Source organism: Crassostrea angulata, chromosome 1, assembly GCF_025612915.1.
Source record: "Crassostrea angulata isolate pt1a10 chromosome 1, ASM2561291v2, whole genome shotgun sequence".
Taxonomy (NCBI): Eukaryota; Metazoa; Mollusca; class Bivalvia; order Ostreida; family Ostreidae; genus Magallana; species Magallana angulata.
In genome coordinates, this window is record NC_069111.1 from 31,005,844 (window position 1) to 31,024,992 (window position 19,149).

The 19,149-nt window shown below is 32.0% G+C and overlaps 2 protein-coding genes across 5 annotated transcripts in view; one reads left to right on the forward strand and one right to left on the reverse strand.

Moving 5' to 3' along the window:
• Positions 1-12,930, reverse strand: part of LOC128174966 (uncharacterized) — a 41,867-nt gene extending 28,937 nt beyond the window's left edge. The window contains exons 1-12 of one of the 2 annotated variants that reach the window (XM_052840375.1): positions 12,792-12,930; positions 7,399-7,470; positions 6,786-6,815; positions 6,523-6,552; positions 5,772-5,810; positions 5,499-5,561; positions 5,245-5,331; positions 4,080-4,112; positions 3,849-3,893; positions 2,171-2,522; positions 1,537-1,716; positions 213-514 (exon numbers count right to left, since the gene is read on the reverse strand). In XM_052840375.1, coding sequence (XP_052696335.1) covers positions 213-514; positions 1,537-1,716; positions 2,171-2,522; positions 3,849-3,893; positions 4,080-4,112; positions 5,245-5,331; positions 5,499-5,561; positions 5,772-5,810; positions 6,523-6,552; positions 6,786-6,815; positions 7,399-7,470; positions 12,792-12,814 — 1,256 coding nt within the window. In that variant the 5' untranslated portion in view covers positions 12,815-12,930. The remainder of the gene's footprint in view (positions 1-212; positions 515-1,536; positions 1,717-2,170; positions 2,523-3,848; positions 3,894-4,079; positions 4,113-5,244; positions 5,332-5,498; positions 5,562-5,771; positions 5,811-6,522; positions 6,553-6,785; positions 6,816-7,398; positions 7,471-12,791) is intronic. The other variant, XM_052840374.1, reaches the window with a different exon arrangement.
• Positions 1-19,149, forward strand: part of LOC128174993 (N-chimaerin-like) — a 39,617-nt gene that overhangs the window by 2,667 nt on the left and 17,801 nt on the right. The window contains exon 1 of one of the 3 annotated variants that reach the window (XM_052840377.1): positions 16,985-17,138. The exons of 1 other annotated variant lie outside the window; for it this stretch is intronic. The gene's annotated coding sequence lies outside the window, so the exon portion shown is untranslated. Of the gene's footprint in view, positions 1-16,984; positions 17,139-18,870; positions 19,020-19,149 lie in introns of those variants that run through there. One more of the 3 variants, XM_052840383.1, reaches the window with a different exon arrangement.

Below are 19,149 nucleotides of genomic sequence, written 5' to 3' on the forward strand. Positions count from 1 at the left end.
ATATATATATATATATATATATTGTGACTACCGTTTGAAAATATTCCTGATGCATGTATTTATTGTTAAGATCAAAATATGTCTACTTTATCAAGAATTGAATTAAGGTGTTGATGAAAGATACTGCAGTACGATTATAATCGAGATGTGTTAGTTGAAGTCCAGTTAAACAACCAACCTTATTATTTAGAATTCAGAAAAAATCCCTTTACCCTGATTTATTTGGTAAATTCTTCATTGTCATGACGACTCTGTTCTTTTCGTAACTCAAAGAACACTCAGTCTTGGGCTTTATCGTAGGTTCCTCCCCATCCCATAGGATTGCCACAGGTTCTAGTGTGCAAGCGTCTGTGCTGTCTCGGAAACTCTCTAAGTCTAGCTTCACAGAAAAGGCTTTGTTAAACTTATCAATGTCATGCTCGACAAACAACCTTTGAGATATTTTTTGAAGTTTGAACTTCTCTGGGAATAAACTGTGCCGTTTCACCATTCCACGTTTGTCCACACTACTGAGCTACAATAAATATAAATATCATGAACAGAAACTCATAATGAGGGTTATGAGATTAAAGATATACATGTTTGACTCATAATTTTTTTTACGTAGCATGTCAATCAACATAATAATACAAACTGCTTCAAAATGGAGGGTAACTTACAACACCTAAGGCTAGTAGACCCTAAGACTTTCATCGCCGATATAGTTGCAGAAAATGTTCACCAATGTGATATTTTTTTAAGCTGATAGAGCATTGGAGGTTAATTGCAATTTGTAAGACAAAAAATAACTAACAACGTCCTTAACATTTAAACCTATACAAAAACATCATAAACATCTTTAAAAGGAAATCGAACCTTCCAAGCCAATTCTATGTAATGTATTTGGTATGGGCCATTGGAGACACAACAAAAACCTCATTCGACATATGGCTCAAACTTTTAAGATTTCAAGCAACTTAACAGCATAGCCAATGGATTCGAGGCTTTAGATGTGATTAGATTAGATATGATAGATTGTATATGCTTACCCAAACAATTAGTCAAATTTCAGTCTCATTTTCATTTAGTGAACACATTTCTATTTTATCCCTTATTTTATGATCCAGTCTATTGTATGGAGTTTTGTAGCTTGCAGAAAACAGGCAAATTTTAATTATCTAATTATCCCAATGGCACGATATTGCATGTTAAATTCATAGAGAGGATGACAGAATAGCTCCTTCTCTCTTTATAGATAAGTAGAACGTCACATTGACAAAGGAACTTAATAAAAGTTTTTCAAGTATCATTAATTCTAAAGACTTCGTTTTAATTTCCTATAGCATCTATTTTACCTACACATACCTAATAAGACTTTAATATCGCAATATCTTGAATGGCGTAAGTTTTGAGTAACTTAAAGATAACTTTGTTTTAATTCAAAGAAAACGGGTAATTCATTCACTTATTTATATGGTGTTTTCATATTTATCACACGTTGTTTCAACATTCACATGTACTAAAATTTAGCTGAGGTCGGCTTATACATGTATTTACCTGCAAATCAATGTCCTGAGGTGTATCCACAGTTTGTAATGGCATATCGAGAGACACCTTCTTTGAGTGTTTAAAAGAGAGAATGTTTCCCTCGGGTTTAATGATTTCCCTTTCCTTTTGAGGGATTTTGATTATGTAGAAGGACTCGATTTCTGTTGCATGGAATTTTATTTCGTCCCCCTTTCAAATTAAATACGATAAATGTGATTAATTGAATATATGTATCACAATTCAACCAATATTTGTTCATACGCATAAATGTTACTACTTTATATGATTGCATTTCAATCATGAATATAATGGGGGTTCTTTGGAGTCCAGTCAAAAGTTACACACTATTTTGATAGAATTTCAGCCATTAGCTTGAAAATCATCATTGAGCCAAAACTAGCAAAAGTAATAAGGCTTCAGTTTTAATATTATTATAATATATATATATGAGTTCTGTGACTGGTTTTTATTGTTTTTCAATAATATGACGATGCTTTTGTAGAACTTGTTTTCTGATTGACATTATACTTCATTGTGTATGAACATATAACAAGGGTTTTTGAAATCACTCAGTAGTTTTTTGTAACATTCGTTACAGTCTGAAAGCATCGTTGGCACATACATGTGTGTAATATGAAAGTACCTCGCAATGGGCCACTCTGGATACCCAGTTGGACTTGTTCTTTATCCTTGCCTCATACCTATATCCTTCTTCTTTGTCGTCTCTATTAACTTTGACAGAAAAGGTGACCAGTGCTTCATCTGACTGATTAAACACTAGAACTTTCTTCTTGTCTCTTTTATCTACTAAAGTGTAAATATCCGTGCACATTTTCTCCATGAATCGCAGAGTGGTGTCCCTTAGTTCGTCAGCCCTCTTTTCCTGTGACCACGTGATTGCTCGAGTACGATCCACGTGGTAATTATCGGGGTACTCGAGGGTAATATCAGGGGACAGTGTCATTTTAGATATGCAAGCGACCACGGGGTTTAACCTAAAGGAATAAAACATTTTTAAATAGGTAGTTTCTTTCAATATATGCCCTAAATTCAAAAGTTTTTAAAAACTCATGAAATTACTATTACACATATTGTATCTTAAACAAGTCTGGGTAAAACGTACCAAGTCGTACTCTTTTATTTTGTTTTCAAAAGGGAAATATTACTTCAACATTATGATGAAGTCAAAAATGATGAAAATCCTTTTTTTAGAAGATGCAAGTGTGTCCGCAGCCGTCGCCCATGACGAAATTATTTCAAGGGGCATGGTCATGATTTTTGTCAAATTCTATTTTTCTGTTTTTATTATTTACATTTTTTAAGAATGTATTTCTAATGATCAAATTCAATTTGAGATTCATTTGTAGAGTTATTAGCAAGATACAGGGCTCATAATTCTTTTTCATGTAAACCATTTCAAGGGGCATGGTCATGATTTTTGTCAAATTCTATTTTTCTGTTTTTATTATTTACATTTTTTAAGAATGTATTTCTAATGATCAAATTCAATTTGAGATTCATTTGTAGAGTTATTAGCAAGATACAGGGCTCATAATTCTTTTTCATGTAAACCATTATGTGGCCTGTTTTTGTTTACATAGGTTCGATATACCAGTAAAAATGTTTTTCAAGCTGATTTGTCTATCATTTCAATTCAAGCATAAATAATCAGTTGCTAACGCTGAACACATTCATTTTAGGTATAAAACTGGAAATTGAACTTCAACATTCAAAATGAAAACAAAAGCTCGATGAATGACACTAAAATTTTGAAGTACTCACATTTATACACAGACAAAACGTATAAACACAATCGGAATTTTGTGAAAAAAAAGTCTAGGAAACACTCGGGAGATGCAAATACACGACTGTAAACGTTTTTATATCTTTGTGTAAAAAAGCAATACTTATTGTAATTATGATCAATCTAATTTCTGCTGTGATATTTTCGTCTAAGTTTTATTTTCGCTCCTTCTCACTATCGTTGTTAGTGGGCAAGTTTAAGATTGGACAAATTCAAAACTATATACTATGTTAATCAAAAATATATCTATTTCTTGCTGTGTCTGGACAAAACCGTTTGCAGAAGAGAAAAAAAAAACAATAAACAAAATAAAAATCAAGGGGCGAAAATTACCTAGTATACAGTATATAAAGATGTTGTTTAGTCATGGCAATCAGCAGTTCGGATTGTTATAAAGGTCAATAATAACTAAGAAATGTTTTATATGGAGAAAACATTTGATATTGTTATCATCCTAAAACATTCGCTCAAACAATAATAGCTTTGCAATAAAATGGTATTAGAATATAATTTATACCTCGTTGTCTTATCATCTTCTTTTTCACTCTCGGAATCACTACAACTTAAAAGATAAAAAAACAAACAATAGAATGACCATAACATGTTTGAGTCATTTAAAAACAGTGGCGGATCAATGTTTGTGAATTTCATGACTGCTCAGTCTTACATACATTTACATGTCAACTTCCTATTTCCGATTTTTAGTTTGGTACAATTACCTGACTAATAGTAACTAATAGTTACTTACCTCGTTACCTCCTCTGCCAAAAAGTCGTCTTGTCTAACAAAAATGAGAAAATAGATTGTTTATTTAAAAAACATTTCATTGTTGCAACAAGTTTTCATGCATATGGTCGGTAATTTTTATGAATTTGAAATTCATTGCTTTGAGGATATATTTAATAGGTATAATTAAAGAAAGGCTTTCAGAAGTTGGAGTTCTATTTGCTTTTCACTATTCACTATTCGAATAACGAATAGAATTCTGTGGTCGGTTCGCTATTCAAATTACCGTAAACATGCTAATAAACGTAAATTCAAAATTTCATATAAACTTCCCTTTTTAATTAAAAAAACAGCTTTATAGTAAAAATTATTACTTCCTGACCTGACCTGAACATTGACATAATGAACACGACTAGTAAGAGGCTTACCTAGCCTGGCGAAAAATGTCTGTTAATGGGCGTGTGAACCCAATTCCTTTTGAGGGTCGACTGGGCTTCCCCGGGGCCCCATCCCCACAAAATATGAAGGCCCAAATATGGGATACAGGGTGTTAGCCAGCCCCTCGAAAGATATCCCATTATAATTGTATTATACGAAATTTCCAATTTTCGCCAGGCTAGCTAAGCCTGTTAATGGCCGTGTAAACCCAATTCCTTTTGAGGGTCGACTGGGCTTCCCCGGGGCCCCATCCCCACAAAATATAAAGGCCCAAATATGGGATACAGGGTGTTAGCCAGCCCCTCGAAAGATATCCCATTATAATTGTATTATACGAAATTTCCAATTTTCGCCAGGCTAGCTAAGCCTGTTAATGGCCGTGTTCATTATGTCAATGTTCAGATTCGTTGAGGAAGTAATAATATTTACTATAAAACTATTTTTTCAATTTAAAAGGAAAGTTTATATGAAATTTTGAATTTTCGTTTATTGGCATCTTTACGGTAATTTGAATAGCGAACCGACCACAGAATTTTATTCGCTATTCGAATAGTGAATAGCGAAAAGCGAATAGAACTCCAACTTCTGAATGCCTTAAAGAAAATGGTCTTATAACTAAAAATGATAAAATGATTACTGTTTAGCAGAATCAACCCTAAATTTTTAGGATTAACAAACTACGATGCAACTATAAAATTTACACAAAAAAGGTTGCACTGAGACGATAATTCTCATTTTTAAAGCATTACCGAGCATTGTTTCCCCCTGCTATCTTTTTGTCCCATGCTGGATCAAAGTCAACCCCTACCAATGGTTTGCGGGGTGTGGATACTTCCCTGAAACGTTTAGAGATACACTTTTACCCTGTCTTTTATTCATTCTGGTATTTATTCTTTAGTTACTGTTTTTAATAACTACATTTTTCCAAAACTATCGTTCGGTCAAAATGGTTTGGTCAATCATTTGAGCAAATGCAGTTCTAAATGAACCACATTTTTCTTACGTTCGAACTGTGTAAAGCCCTTTACATCCTGCCAAAAGTTTTTCGACTTCGTCTTCGCCATTGCTTGAAAATAAAATACTAGTATACAACTTAACGTCCTAGTATCCTAGCATTGATGTAAAGATAAGAAAATACATGTAACCTAAATATTTAATAAAATAAAATAATTATAAAGCAATTCCATTTTATCTTAATTCCAGATTATTGCCTAGTTATTAGTCATAAAGAAAGATCATATACATGTATATCACTTTGAGAATCGTAAATAAATACCTCATTGGCTTTATATCTTGCCTTTCATTTTCAGAATCGCTACAATTAAAAAGAAAACAAATGAAATTTTGGAAATACAAATGTACAATCAAATAGTAAGAATTCGCAGTTGTTCAATTTTTGACAGGTAAATTTATGGTTATTCAGTCTTACACAAGAATTTACATCAATAATTCATAATTTATGAAATATAGGGGAGGGGAGCCAAATTTTCGAAAAATATCCTGCTCATTATGCAGTGTTTGTGGAATTATCTCTGGCCCCGGGGCCATAAAACTTGGACGAGCTCACTTTTGATCTCAGTCTCACTTTTTTACAAGAAACATATGGTTTCACCGAAATATATACTAGTAGTGGAAAAATGGGACTGAGATCAAAAGTGAGCTCGTCCAAGTTTTATGGCCCCGGGGCCTATAGCATAAAAGGGCAGGTATCCTCCCTTAGTGTTCTTTGCAAATGAGATAAAGAAAGTATAAAACTTAATCTCGACAGGACATCAATGAATAATTCTTATGCATATTACATACGAACAACACAAACTCTGATTTGATAACTCAGGAAATTTTGACTCTACAATACACATCAAAACTTGTCAAACAGGACGTTCTTGGGACAAGCGTATTCATTTCAGTTGTTATGTCTGCATATTAAATTTTGATAAAAGATGGGTTATCCTGTTTCTAAGTTCCTTGTGAACTTTTTACAGTGTACTAGTACTTTACATACCTTTTTCGAAATAATAGAATTATACCTTTCAAAATCTGGTGAGACATCGTAGTCACTAAAATGTGAAAATGTTATCATATGGATGAATAATAATATCATATATATATGAAAATTAATAAATAATATTACTGATTTTAAGATTTAACAGTTTTTATATGAATGATATTTCCTCAGTGAAAAAAAAATAATTCGAAAACGATTTGAGTTTAGTTTTGCACATCAATTTCTGCATGAAAGAATTTCGTTTAATCTTTGGTTTAAGACACTGGTTCACAAGATCGAACTCACCTTTCAATATCTGAGGAGACATCAGATACACTGAAAGATACAATGAATCAATTAAAACAAATGTTCATTACTAAATAAAGAAATAAATTATGTCGAATATAATAATATCAATATAACTATGAATTTGTGATAAAATTTTGAATGTTGAACAAAAAGGTAAAAATTAGTCGACATTTTTAATCGAAAATCATATTCATTTCTTCATATTTTTATAATTTTCTAATATTTGGAAAATGAGTAATATCATTTTGCATAAATGGTCATAAAAACTCTCAATATTACATATTACTGTCATGTGAAAGCTTTACTTAAAATTGTACTTAAAGAGGACTTAGGCGACTTTTTCACATTAAAATGAAGAGGTCTTGTTCAAAAGAATAAGATGCGAGATATAGTTCAGTACAACAGGACGAATTTTTTTTATGCATCCTTACATAATGGTCCTTTAATTTGGTTCGTATAGTTACCTGACTTTTTGTTTTACGCGTCAAATATCTGCTAATGATTTGTCGTGTCATTTAAAAAGACAATTCAAGCGGGTTTTGTCAAACCTTTTAACCATGGTTGACGGATTACGTTATATATAGTAATTACAGGCTCAAAAGATACATACACAGACACAAAATCGGAGCCTTTGTTCACATCGTCGTCATCTTCTCCCTCGTCTTTATATATGCTTCTTCGACTGAAATCAAGAGTTATGATTTCGTTTATATTTATCGTAATTCAAGAAGAAAACAACCATAAAACAGCAGAAAAATTAAGAAAAAGACAACAATCAACTACATGTATTACATTGACAATTTTCTCCCTTGTTTCTAAATAAGAAAATTGGGTCCACATAGCAACTGACTTCCAAACAGGTTCTAACCAATTTCAATCACTTTATCTGCAATGTGAATAATTATAGCAATGTCAATGTCTTTGGATCTGAGCTAGGAGATTCCTTACTAGTAGTTTATATACTTTAGTGTCATTAAAATACGTTATTGTGGTATTTTTATACAGAATTTTAAAAGTGAAATTCCCTTATTAGTGAGGCTAAGTTTTACATGGTATTTTTGTATGAACGTCATACTTGATCATGTTAATATCAAAATTAGTGAAGCTTAAGGCATGTTACTTCCAATGTTTGAAGAAACTTTAAAAACTCTTTACTTGACTTGACTTGACCATAAAGCTACATGTGAAAAAGGTGGGTATTTGTATAAGGGCATTAAATTATCAACTTCCATTACTCTAAAACTAACTTATAGATGTAAACTTGTCATCTCAACGTTACGATTACACCCCCCCCCACACACACACGCACAAGTTAAAATTAGTCGATATAAACTTTACCTAAAATATACCGTTTGTGATATCAATTGTGCTCATATATACAATTAGATTATAATTTTTCATATACATTGTACTAATAGATGTACATGTACATGAATTCAGGAAACTGTATTAGACAAATAGTGAGGAATATATTAACCAAATATTATTACAGTGAGACCAAAAGACAATAATCATATACAAAAAAAAGTGAAATCAGAAAACAATAGCCCAAAGCCGATGTAGTAACAAGGACATATCGCATGATTCAAAAGTATGGGACATTTTACATTTTTTGGCTTCCTTGTGTACCAAATAATTACTTCTAACAGTTTGTTAATGGTAGAAAAGCGGTAATTAGCCATAATATCAATTTAAATTATAGCCTCGATCGTTTAAAAACTCGTTTTAAAATTAGATAGCGTGTCACGTGGTACAGTGACGTCACATGCGACCTTCTTCGAACAGCTGATTGTAAACAAATTGTAGGATTAGCATTATCTTTGACATTTATTCACCATGTACGTTGTTTATTTTACATGCTGACTAAATTAAAAGAATCTTATTATTCATGTACATGTTTAAACCACCAGTACTGAAAAAAAACGATGATATACTAAGTAGCTGAAGAAGCGACGATGAAGTCGGCAATAACGATCAAATTGATCGACGTGTAAATATTGTAAACACAACTTAGTAAGGATTTTAGCTTAAATAAATTGGTTTTAGGTGTTATTATATTAAAATATACAATAGTCATGCTTTTTGTCGTTCCTAACGACTCAGAATGTTCATTATTGTAAAACTGCGGTGCACAAGAATTAAGTGTTTTCTTCGGCCGTAACTGGTCACAACTTTCTAAGGTTGTTTACTTCATATTACACTCTATAAATATATACATTGTATATTATAAAAGCAGGCAAGAACCTCCGTATTTTTAATCCATTTACGTATAAATGTATATCAACTTAAACTGTCTATTTCTCGCGTAAACATTCAATATCGACAACTCGATCCTTGACTTCTCCCACAGAAAAATACAACTCACCACTCAACTTACCACCTGTACTTCAATTATGATTTCTTCAGCAGTGAGCTATGAATGAAGAAATCATTTATTCAAAACCAACGCATACATGAACGTAGAGTTGTACAATAACAATAAGAAAACAGCTAATGAAGCGAGGCGGTATCCAAAATTGCGTCGTCTCTTGTTATATTTTTTCTCCGATGAACTTGCGTTTTGTACACAGGTCCCTGTGCATAAACTTCTATTTTTTTCTCTTTGAAAAATAAATACGATTTATTTATGAAACTATACGTTTTGAATGTTTATTTATATTTTTATTTATTTATATATCCTCTCGTCGACAGATAAACCCCTATTTGTCGCAAGATTTCCCCATACTTTCGTAAGGGAAACTTAAAAAAACAAGTCCAAGTCCCCATTTTTGACGGCTAGAACACCCGCAGGAAGCACAAAACACCATCATGTCCCGTTATCGGCAATTTAATAGGTGATAATTGTCGTTTAATTTAATCCAATTACAAAGATGGCTAACAGCACCATCTCGCTCGAGGTCGCATATGACGTCACACACCATGGCGGCCACAGATAGCAAGCTTACGTTGGCCCAACGTTGGATTATGATTGTAAGGTTGGCTAAATATCGCTCTTGGTAGAACGACTTTGGACCAACATTGGACCAACATTATATTTATCACTGTTGGTGCATTTGCATCGTTCCAATATTGAACCAACGTAGTTCATCCAACGTTGGTACATAAACATTGTACCAACGTTGGGCCAATATCAAATTAATCTCGGTGGGCGTGAATACACTGCACCGATGTCGGGCCGACGGACTATAAAACGTGTGTTTTAAATTTTTATATAAATAATTATTTTACAGATTAACAAAGTATATAATTTTAAAACTGGCGTGTCTTTAGAAATCTATTGACTAAAAGTCTTTCATAATTAAAAATCTTTAGATTAATTTAGATTTATATTATATTGAATACATTATAAATATATAATGGTTACTATAAAAATAAATGTATTAAAATTGATTTCAGATTTAGAATTTTAGTTGTTTATTTTTTTTTTTGATGTAAACATGAATATATTAGGCATATGTGTGTCCATCATGAGGCATTTTACTTGTCTACACTTTGAATGAAATGCAGTACCAATGCATAGTAACTTTTCTGCACTCGTGAATGAAACATTACCACCAAAAGAACTGTGATGTCAGTTTTGACAAATCCATCAGAGTAACTTGATCTTATGCTATCATCATGGCTGCCTGCAGGAATAATGTAAGTATGCAGATGTTCTTTTACAGATTTTTATTATATATGGGTGATTATTATACAATAATGTTCTCAAAACTTTTAAATGAAAATTTGGAAGCAAATTAAAGGCAATTTTCAGATGTACAGACATCCTCCTGCTGATGTTCAAACTAGGTGACATGGCTGTCTCCTATATTATTTGTGAAGATGAATAGAACCATACAGTTTATCGGCTCAAGTTAAGGAACTTCTAAGGTAACTGAATTTAATATTATGATAATATTCAATATTTAGGGTAGGAATTGATTACACAATTTTTGATCATTGTCGTCAGAAGATCAGAATATGTCCGGGCAAAATGTTATAATTGTCCTCAATGCAGCTTTAATAAATACTTCTGTTGTATGTTTGTATGATAAATTATCGGCATGATATGCTGATAATATTAGATCAGAAGCTGTGGGTCTTGCACGGATCTAAAGAAGGTCGGATATATCCAGACCCCCCCCCCCCTCCCCCGCGCCCCTGGCCTCCTCCCTGGAAAATTCAAATTGACTTATTCACAGTAAAAAGCAGTTATATTGCCAAAAAATTCTGATACACAAATTAAAACTGTGCACAGTAAAATAGGTCCCTTCCCGCAAACAAATTTATTGTTGGATTGAAAACTGAATTTTATAAGACACAATAATGTATTATGTTTTTTTTTTAAATCGTTATATATTGAGGGTTTTTTTCTGCATTAATATTTTTATAATGTAAATGCAATTCTATATATATCAATTTATTTTTTTTCCATTTTATATGATTTTTTTTTAATTTACAGCAGCATTTTGCGAAAACGAGCATTTGAAGTTATCAATGAGGACAGAACTAGAGAACTAAACAGGAACTAAATTAAGATAGTGACCAAACGCATTTATTGTGATTAGTTATTCATGTGATTGGGAAAGGGGATGAATATAGGAGGAAGAAGATTGAAGGGATGTGGAAGTATATAGATGTAGATCGACTATAAAAACATTTGAAAATTTGAATCTTGATTATATTTCTGTGAGAAAACAATAAAGATTAGACTTATTGTTAATATTTCTGAGAATGTTTAATAAGGACAAAGTTTGGGGAATATTGGTTGGATTAAATCGTTGCCCCAACATTGGGCCAACATTAAAACTATTAATCTACTGACAATGGGCCAACGTCACGCCAGCCTGTTGGTGCAATGTTGCGCCGATGAACAAAATTACATTGGGCCGATGTTATTTTCCGACATTGGGCCCACATAAATGATAACATCGGGCCAACGCTGGGCCAATATAAGCTTGCTATCTGTGGGGCAGATCGATAGAGAAAACATGCATATCGCGACATTTGAATTTCATCGCTTTCAAACTCACGAATTAGCCAGATTATTTTATGAAAACGATAATAAACTTCATTTTTAATGAGTATAGAATGATTTTATTTAAAAGATTCCGAAAATTGAAAAACATGCGATGTGTCCTATACGCAAAGTCAACAAACATTGTACTGTTGTGTATAACAGGTTATCGGCCTTTACCAAGTTTTGCAATTTAAGACTTTTTCACAAACATCTCAAAGCAGGAAATCAAGACAATAACTATTGTGAAACTGTAGGGAAATCGGTAAAACAACGTCAAAATACAGTTGTGAAATCATAAAGACAACAATCCAACACAGCAATGAAACCAAGTAGACAAAAATCATGGAACAGCAATGCAATCAGGAAGACAACGATCATTTTATACTTACAAAATTAAGACAACAACAGTCATTCCAGAAAAGGTAATATCATGAGGACAATAATCTTTACTCAGCAGTGTAATCACGAAGATAACAATTATTTCTCCGTTGTAAAATCGTGAAGAAAACCATCATTTCACATAAGTGAATTGAAGAAAACAACAATCACGATGACAGCAACCATTATACACAACAGTGATATCAGGAAAACAACTTTTAGCGATCATTGCAGGAAAATAATTGTTCTGCAATGTCGCCTCCTTCATATCCCGCATGAATCACCAAAGAAAGCATTTCATTGTTTAAACAAATCACACCTTCAAATATTAGGTAGATCTGAAGGTTAACTTATTCCAAATTTTAGAATAGCGATTTGCAACAGGGTAGAAAAGTACGTGGGGAAGTAGATTTTTTTATCACCCATCAATGTAATAATTGTAAAACAAATTTTTGAAAAACAAAAATCATTAATTGATTGTAAGTCAATTTCTTTTCAAACAGTAATTAGATTCAAACTTTCAATTTTGAAATTGAATTGGTGCCATGATATAATTATATTAGTCGAAAATATAACTTGAAAAGTTTCCTGTTTATGAAGAAGTAATAAATGTACAAGCGTTTTACCTTCTACGTTTGGATACAGACATGTCGACCGTCTTCGAGCTTTTATCAAATCGATCGAATGCATATGTACGTAGTAAAGCAATGCACAACCCGTAAGGCAAACGGGTTCAGTGATTCATATACTCTGTGTAAACTTGCAGCATTGTAAGCTACAAAACTGACAATAAGTTACAAAGTAATTGATAGTAAGATAGCAATTTTGCTGTGTTTTAACTTAAATCTGAACGGTGTACCTGACTTGTAATGACATATCTTTCAATGCAGATAATATAGTGCTTAAAAACTGACCCATAAAACAAAAAAAAACCCATCTATTGAAAGAGCAATATATGCCAGTATTACTTCATCAATCATACGAGTAAACATCAAAAAATCGTTTTGTATACCATGCAATTATATATTTACCTTCGACCAGCTTTTAAATATTCAGAAATTTTTGCTTGCATCGCAATAGGGAAATGACAGCGCAGTCTACACTTGAAACAAAACTGCTGGGTTTTCCAGTCGATTCTTGGTCGAAGCCCCAAGTTCAGGGCCCTAGGGAATTGGATGCAGCCACCATAATGAAATGACCAACACTGCTTGTTTTAAACTCAACATGCATTAGGATCAGATGTTTATAGATGTTTATAGAGCAGCAGAATTACATTCAGCATAGCACAGCTGGTGTATCAATGAGGTGTAAGATTGAGTCAGGCATAATTATAAATAAAGTGAAACACAAAATGCAAACTTTTCTAAGTAAAATTTTTCAAATCATCTACAGTCATGCATACTTTGAAAATTCTAGGGGGGGGGGGGGGGGGGGGGGCGTGCAAGCAATACTGAACTCCGGCGTAGGAATACATACGACTACAAAATGTAACTAAATTGTTCGTACATGTTCCATTTAAAATCTAACTCTTTTCAAAGTATTTATAGATAAGTTTCCTGTGAAAACAACGCTTCTGTATATATTACATCGAATATTTTTGGTTATTTTCGAGTACTAAGTCTTGTAAGCGGTGATGGTTTTGCTATGGTCCAAACACTGTTACACTTCCGGTTTGCCAGAGTAACTGCATAGGAGAGTTGATTAAAATCAACTCCCAAAAATAGATTTTAGCGAGTTCTATCATAAATCGCCAGGTACTTTCGGCCACTTCAGTTTTTAGTTTCAGAACAAAAACATGAGTAAAAAAAATAGCAAGCAAAATGCAATTGAATACCAATAGCGATTTCTATCATAAATCACCAAGTACTTTCGGCTATTTCAGTTGTTAGGTTCAGAACATCAAGCTGGGTTTTAAAAAAATATAGCACGCAAAATGCAATTGAATACTTTACATGTATAAATAAAATCACAAATTTTCCATTGAAACTATGTATCAAATAGAATAACATTTGTTAACAAGTTTATTATTGAATTACGTAATGGTAATATTCCAACTTTTAATCAAGTGTTTCGTTCCTCATTTTAGACCCCCACAGATCTAAATCTTTACTTTGTCATCTTTAATATCGTCATTGTTAATTACATTTATGGTTTATGCAATTATACTGATGGCTTATACAGCCTAAAATTGAACTTCTGAATAAAAAAAAAAAAATAAACATTTTCGTCTGTCTCTTGAAAAAAAAATTTTCTATATAAATGGCTGTCATATGCAACTTAATTATTCAAGATTATTGTATTTTAATCTTTTTGCAAAACCTCAAAGAGTATTACTGAATCTGATCATTTTAATTTAAAAAAAAATATTCCTCATCAAAAAAATGGCATGGTATTGTTCGCTTAATGTTTACCAAATATCTCCATTCTCTTATATGTATATGTCACAACATTTACAAGAGAATGATACCAAAATATTAAAACAATAGAAGGTTTCTTTTGTTAGTTTCTTCGGGGGAAATAGTTACGTCCAACAACAAAGATGGTTATTGATAATTTTCATTCATATATTACTTTAATTCTTCATATTTAATGTGTTAAAGTGTGTAAAATACCAATATCTTTTTTTTTTTTGGTTAAAACATCGATGAAATTAAAAAAAGAAAAAGAAATGCTTTGACGTTTAAGGCATTGTAACTGTTCAAAAGATTTAATGGCAATGTTCATTCATTCAGGGACGTATACATATGCACGTCCCTATCCATCATAATGTTTGTAAACACTGCTTAGGAAGTTGGTTTTTATTTCGATAAAGTATACAATATACATTTTTCCACATTATGTAATAAAGGATGGGGGTAAACTTTATCGCAGAGACAAGTGTTAAGTATTATGCAAGTGCTTGTATCTATTTAAAACTTTCCACGTATTGAAACAATGCATGGATTACTAAGACATTGTATTTTTAGATCGATAAATTCTTTTATAGCTACATTGCGAACACGAACAGTACGGATTTACAAAACATATGAACATGTAAAGTAGACATTTATTAACGATTGAGAAGAGAGCATAGTAGGTTCTGTCATTTAATTCAATTTAATTCAAAGATATTTTATTGATATTCAAATGGATTGGGTATTAGGCGTAGCCTATCTAAACCCTTTCTCAATTAAAAAAAAAATGTAACTTTTGTCAATTGAATATTGAAGATGAGTAGCATTTTATTTTAAAATGTCTTGTTTATTACAAGTTCAAAAAGTTTAATTAAATTCATTGGTATAAAGCATAATGTAATTTAGGGACATTTATACAAAAAGCCAGATCGTACAAAAAATCACTCTGTTATTCAGTAAAGTTTAGTTGAGATATACATGTAAGTGCATTTTAAGATAATAGAACTGTGTTATACACTTAAGTAATATACTGTCTGTATTTCAGCTTTGTATAATTACAGCCATTGTGATCCATGACCTGATAAACTATTTGGCTGAAACAAAAAACAAAAAAAACAAAGAAAAGGTCTCACGTCAGGCTCTTAGTTCTAATAACTTTCATTAATGCATGAATATTGGCTCCTACTTCTCAAGAAATAAAGTGAAAAATACTCAAGCCATGTAAACAGACTAATGTAAATTGATAAACATGTAGATCATACAACAAAACCCAATTAATTCAGTGACTGCATCCATTAAATTACATCTCTAAAGCGGACTGATTGGTAATCATAATTTAATTGCCTTGTAAACTTCCTCGATCTGTATATGTTGTGTATTTAATAATCGTATGGTACATACCATTTATATTGTAGACGGAGAGGGCGATCTAAGTTACTGCCTAATCCCAATTAATTGTACATGTATGTTAGTACAATAAAAAAAAAAGGTTTAAATCCGACGAGTTTTTAGTAAAGTTGTGATGTACAGTATTGATGATATGTCATTTCTGTTATACAGTAAAAATTAAAAATACTAATTATAAATACAAAGTTTCAATCTGACATCAGGAGATCTTTTCAAAAACGTTTTCAGGTTCAACCACCCTCTGTACATTTATATATTCATTGTGCAAAAAATAGATTTGATTCATAATAGAATGCGCACGGTTATCTATCCATGCCTGACGGGGGCTAACAAAAATGACTCAAATTTTTAATGAATTGTCAATAATAGTCTTTTCTTCCAGTGATAGTTAGAAATAAAGATCTCGTTTCAAAGGTCATTAAACCCTTAAAATTGTTATCTTTTACGTTAAAATTTCTACTTGTGGGTCATTTCTCATTTTTTTCTCTAACTAAAGTTGTAAACCGTACTTTTTATAACTGCCTCAAAATTCAAGTGGTAAGATGATCAGGTATGCCACCAGCTGTATATTTCTTTATTTACTAACGCTTATTACAACATGTCGTTTGTAACGGAAAAAAAACCAAAAAAAAAAAAAAAAAAACCTCTGTGTCGAAATCTTTTTAGGGTGTTTAATTAATCATATTAGATATGATCCTAATTGTTTTCATGCCTTTCAATAAATGATCTATCAAAATAAATTTGCATTGTCTTTGAGTTACAAAATCTGATTGTCCAAATCAAACATAGAATCGTGAAATTAAAGTAGTGTTGAAAAGTATCTTCGGTTTTTAAAACATTCTCAAGAAATGTAATATAATGAAGAATAATTAATTCAAAGATCAAAAAATGAATGTAAAAATTAAACAGATTTAAGAAACATATTTGAGTGCATTGCCATAAACATATTCTTGAATATAAACATTTTATACATGAGAATATAGAATATTGAGAATATTATTTATCGATTGTAGTACGAGTTATCTTTCCAACTCCAAGCAGTTATCTCCCGTCTCGTGTTGTTTACACTCACCAGGGTGCGCGCTATGTGAAGAACGATGGTCTGCTACTTCAGTCTCTGAAAATGGATTTTAATGATCGGCGGGCACTTCTACGCTCTCAACAGAGAACAAGGTAAACGCTAGCAAGGTTTTTATTCTCATCCAGACGAATTATACAAGCTTTCGTTTTCTGCCAACAAATGTTCGCATGAAATATATTATATTGAATTCATAGTTCTATTGTCCTGCATCCAAATCAAAAATGTATTGGATTTCTGAAGAAAGGCCATTAATTCTGAATGACTTCGCTCGACACTGAAAGTTGATTACAATGTCTTTCATTTTTTTGCATGAGTGTTTCTTTGGTAAATGTTTCAGTCATACTGTATCACTGTAGCAACCTATGGTGTTTTTTTTCTTCTGTCATTAGAGGGTCTTCTGGATCAGCTGTGTTCAGCTTTACTACCAATAACAGTCCAATGTTTTAGAAATATTGGCACTTATTTACTTAATAACCCCCCAATTTTAACTCAAGCTTTAACAGACATGCTCATAACTTCTTATATATTATTTTAATTACTTATATCATATTTAAAAAAAAATAGACCTACATGCATGTGTATATTATGTAGACCTATGTTTTAAACTCTGCAATTCGTGAATAAGTTATTATTTAACTTGTAATTTGATACACAATATTTATGTAAAAAATCTGTTTAATTAAATACCATGCTTTAACATTGTGGTTGCTTAGCATGTATATACTGGTACATGTATTTTAGGCTATTATGCCACCTTTAAAAGATTGGTTGATTGCCCTCTACTTCAAAAAGTATTATATAATCTTCAAAAAACTGTATTTCAAAGTGAATAAACTATAGATGTTGTTTTTTTTTTAAAATAATTTATAAAAGAATATAACACAAGCTTTTTCTGTCAGTTGATCTGGAGATTGAAGGCAAATAAACAAATTTTAAAGATGGCCTTGTGTACACCAGCAATATTCCCAAAGGAGGTGCTTGCTGATGCCATGAAACTGAAAGCAATTTTGAATTGATGTTTGCTCTGATATGGAGAGATTTGACATGTCTCTTAACAATACGGATGGTATAAATCAGAAAACATTATGAACCCTCCCTCTATTTGTCATGACAAACTGATTGAGTGTCAGCCTTTGACGTTTACTGATTCTGACTAACTGATGCTTTAGCCTGTTCTTCTAATGTCTTCTGTCTTCTTCGAGAAGTCATCAGCAGAATTTGATGGGTGTTAAAATTTTGTGAAGGAATAAAGCTTCACTGTATTATATATCAAATCCAGCAACACTGAAGTTTGTTTCACTTAATTGAAAACTTGTGGCGAAAGCTGGCTTCCTCTACGAAATCTAACACTTAAATAAGATTCAATCATTGACTCTCCAGTTCCTCATTGCTTTGTGTTGCTCCTATGAAGCTAAAATTATTTGAAAAAAACCCAGAAGAAATAATGTTCGCACAGGCACGCACAAATATGTGTGTATACCAAACATGTTTAAAGATTAATTAATTATTTACTACCAATATTAATAGCTGTAACTATCGTTTGGTAGTCTATTATAGTACAAGACTGGTCAACATTGCATTTAAATGACCTCCCAAGCTAAATTTTTTAAGCCAAAAATAAAACAACGACCAAGTCATAGGCTACATATTTAAAGCATTTTATCAAAAACACATTCATTGAATTGAGAAACATAACGTAGTACTACCCGTGTAATTGATACCAAGGACATGGTGTTCAGGACAATTCGGTTGATTGTATTCTTATAGGTGTATGTATACATTGTTTTGTTGTATATAATCACAGGCTGAATGCTTTTATCTGCATACTTTAAGAAGTCATCTGTAAGATAATTCAGGTGAAAAATCACCCCTTAGCTGGCTTAACATTTATTACACTGCGAAAATCTGCCTGGAGTAATCATTCATGTCTATAAAGGAAATAACTTGCAATCTTTTGAAAATTGTTAAAACTGGTAAGTATTGTTTGTATTGTAATGAGATCAGGAATGAATCATTGTAGATCATTTTGTTAGAAATCTTTCTTATTACACCTTCACACTCTTTGAGCTGTGAAATGTGTCATTTCCACTGGTTTATATATCC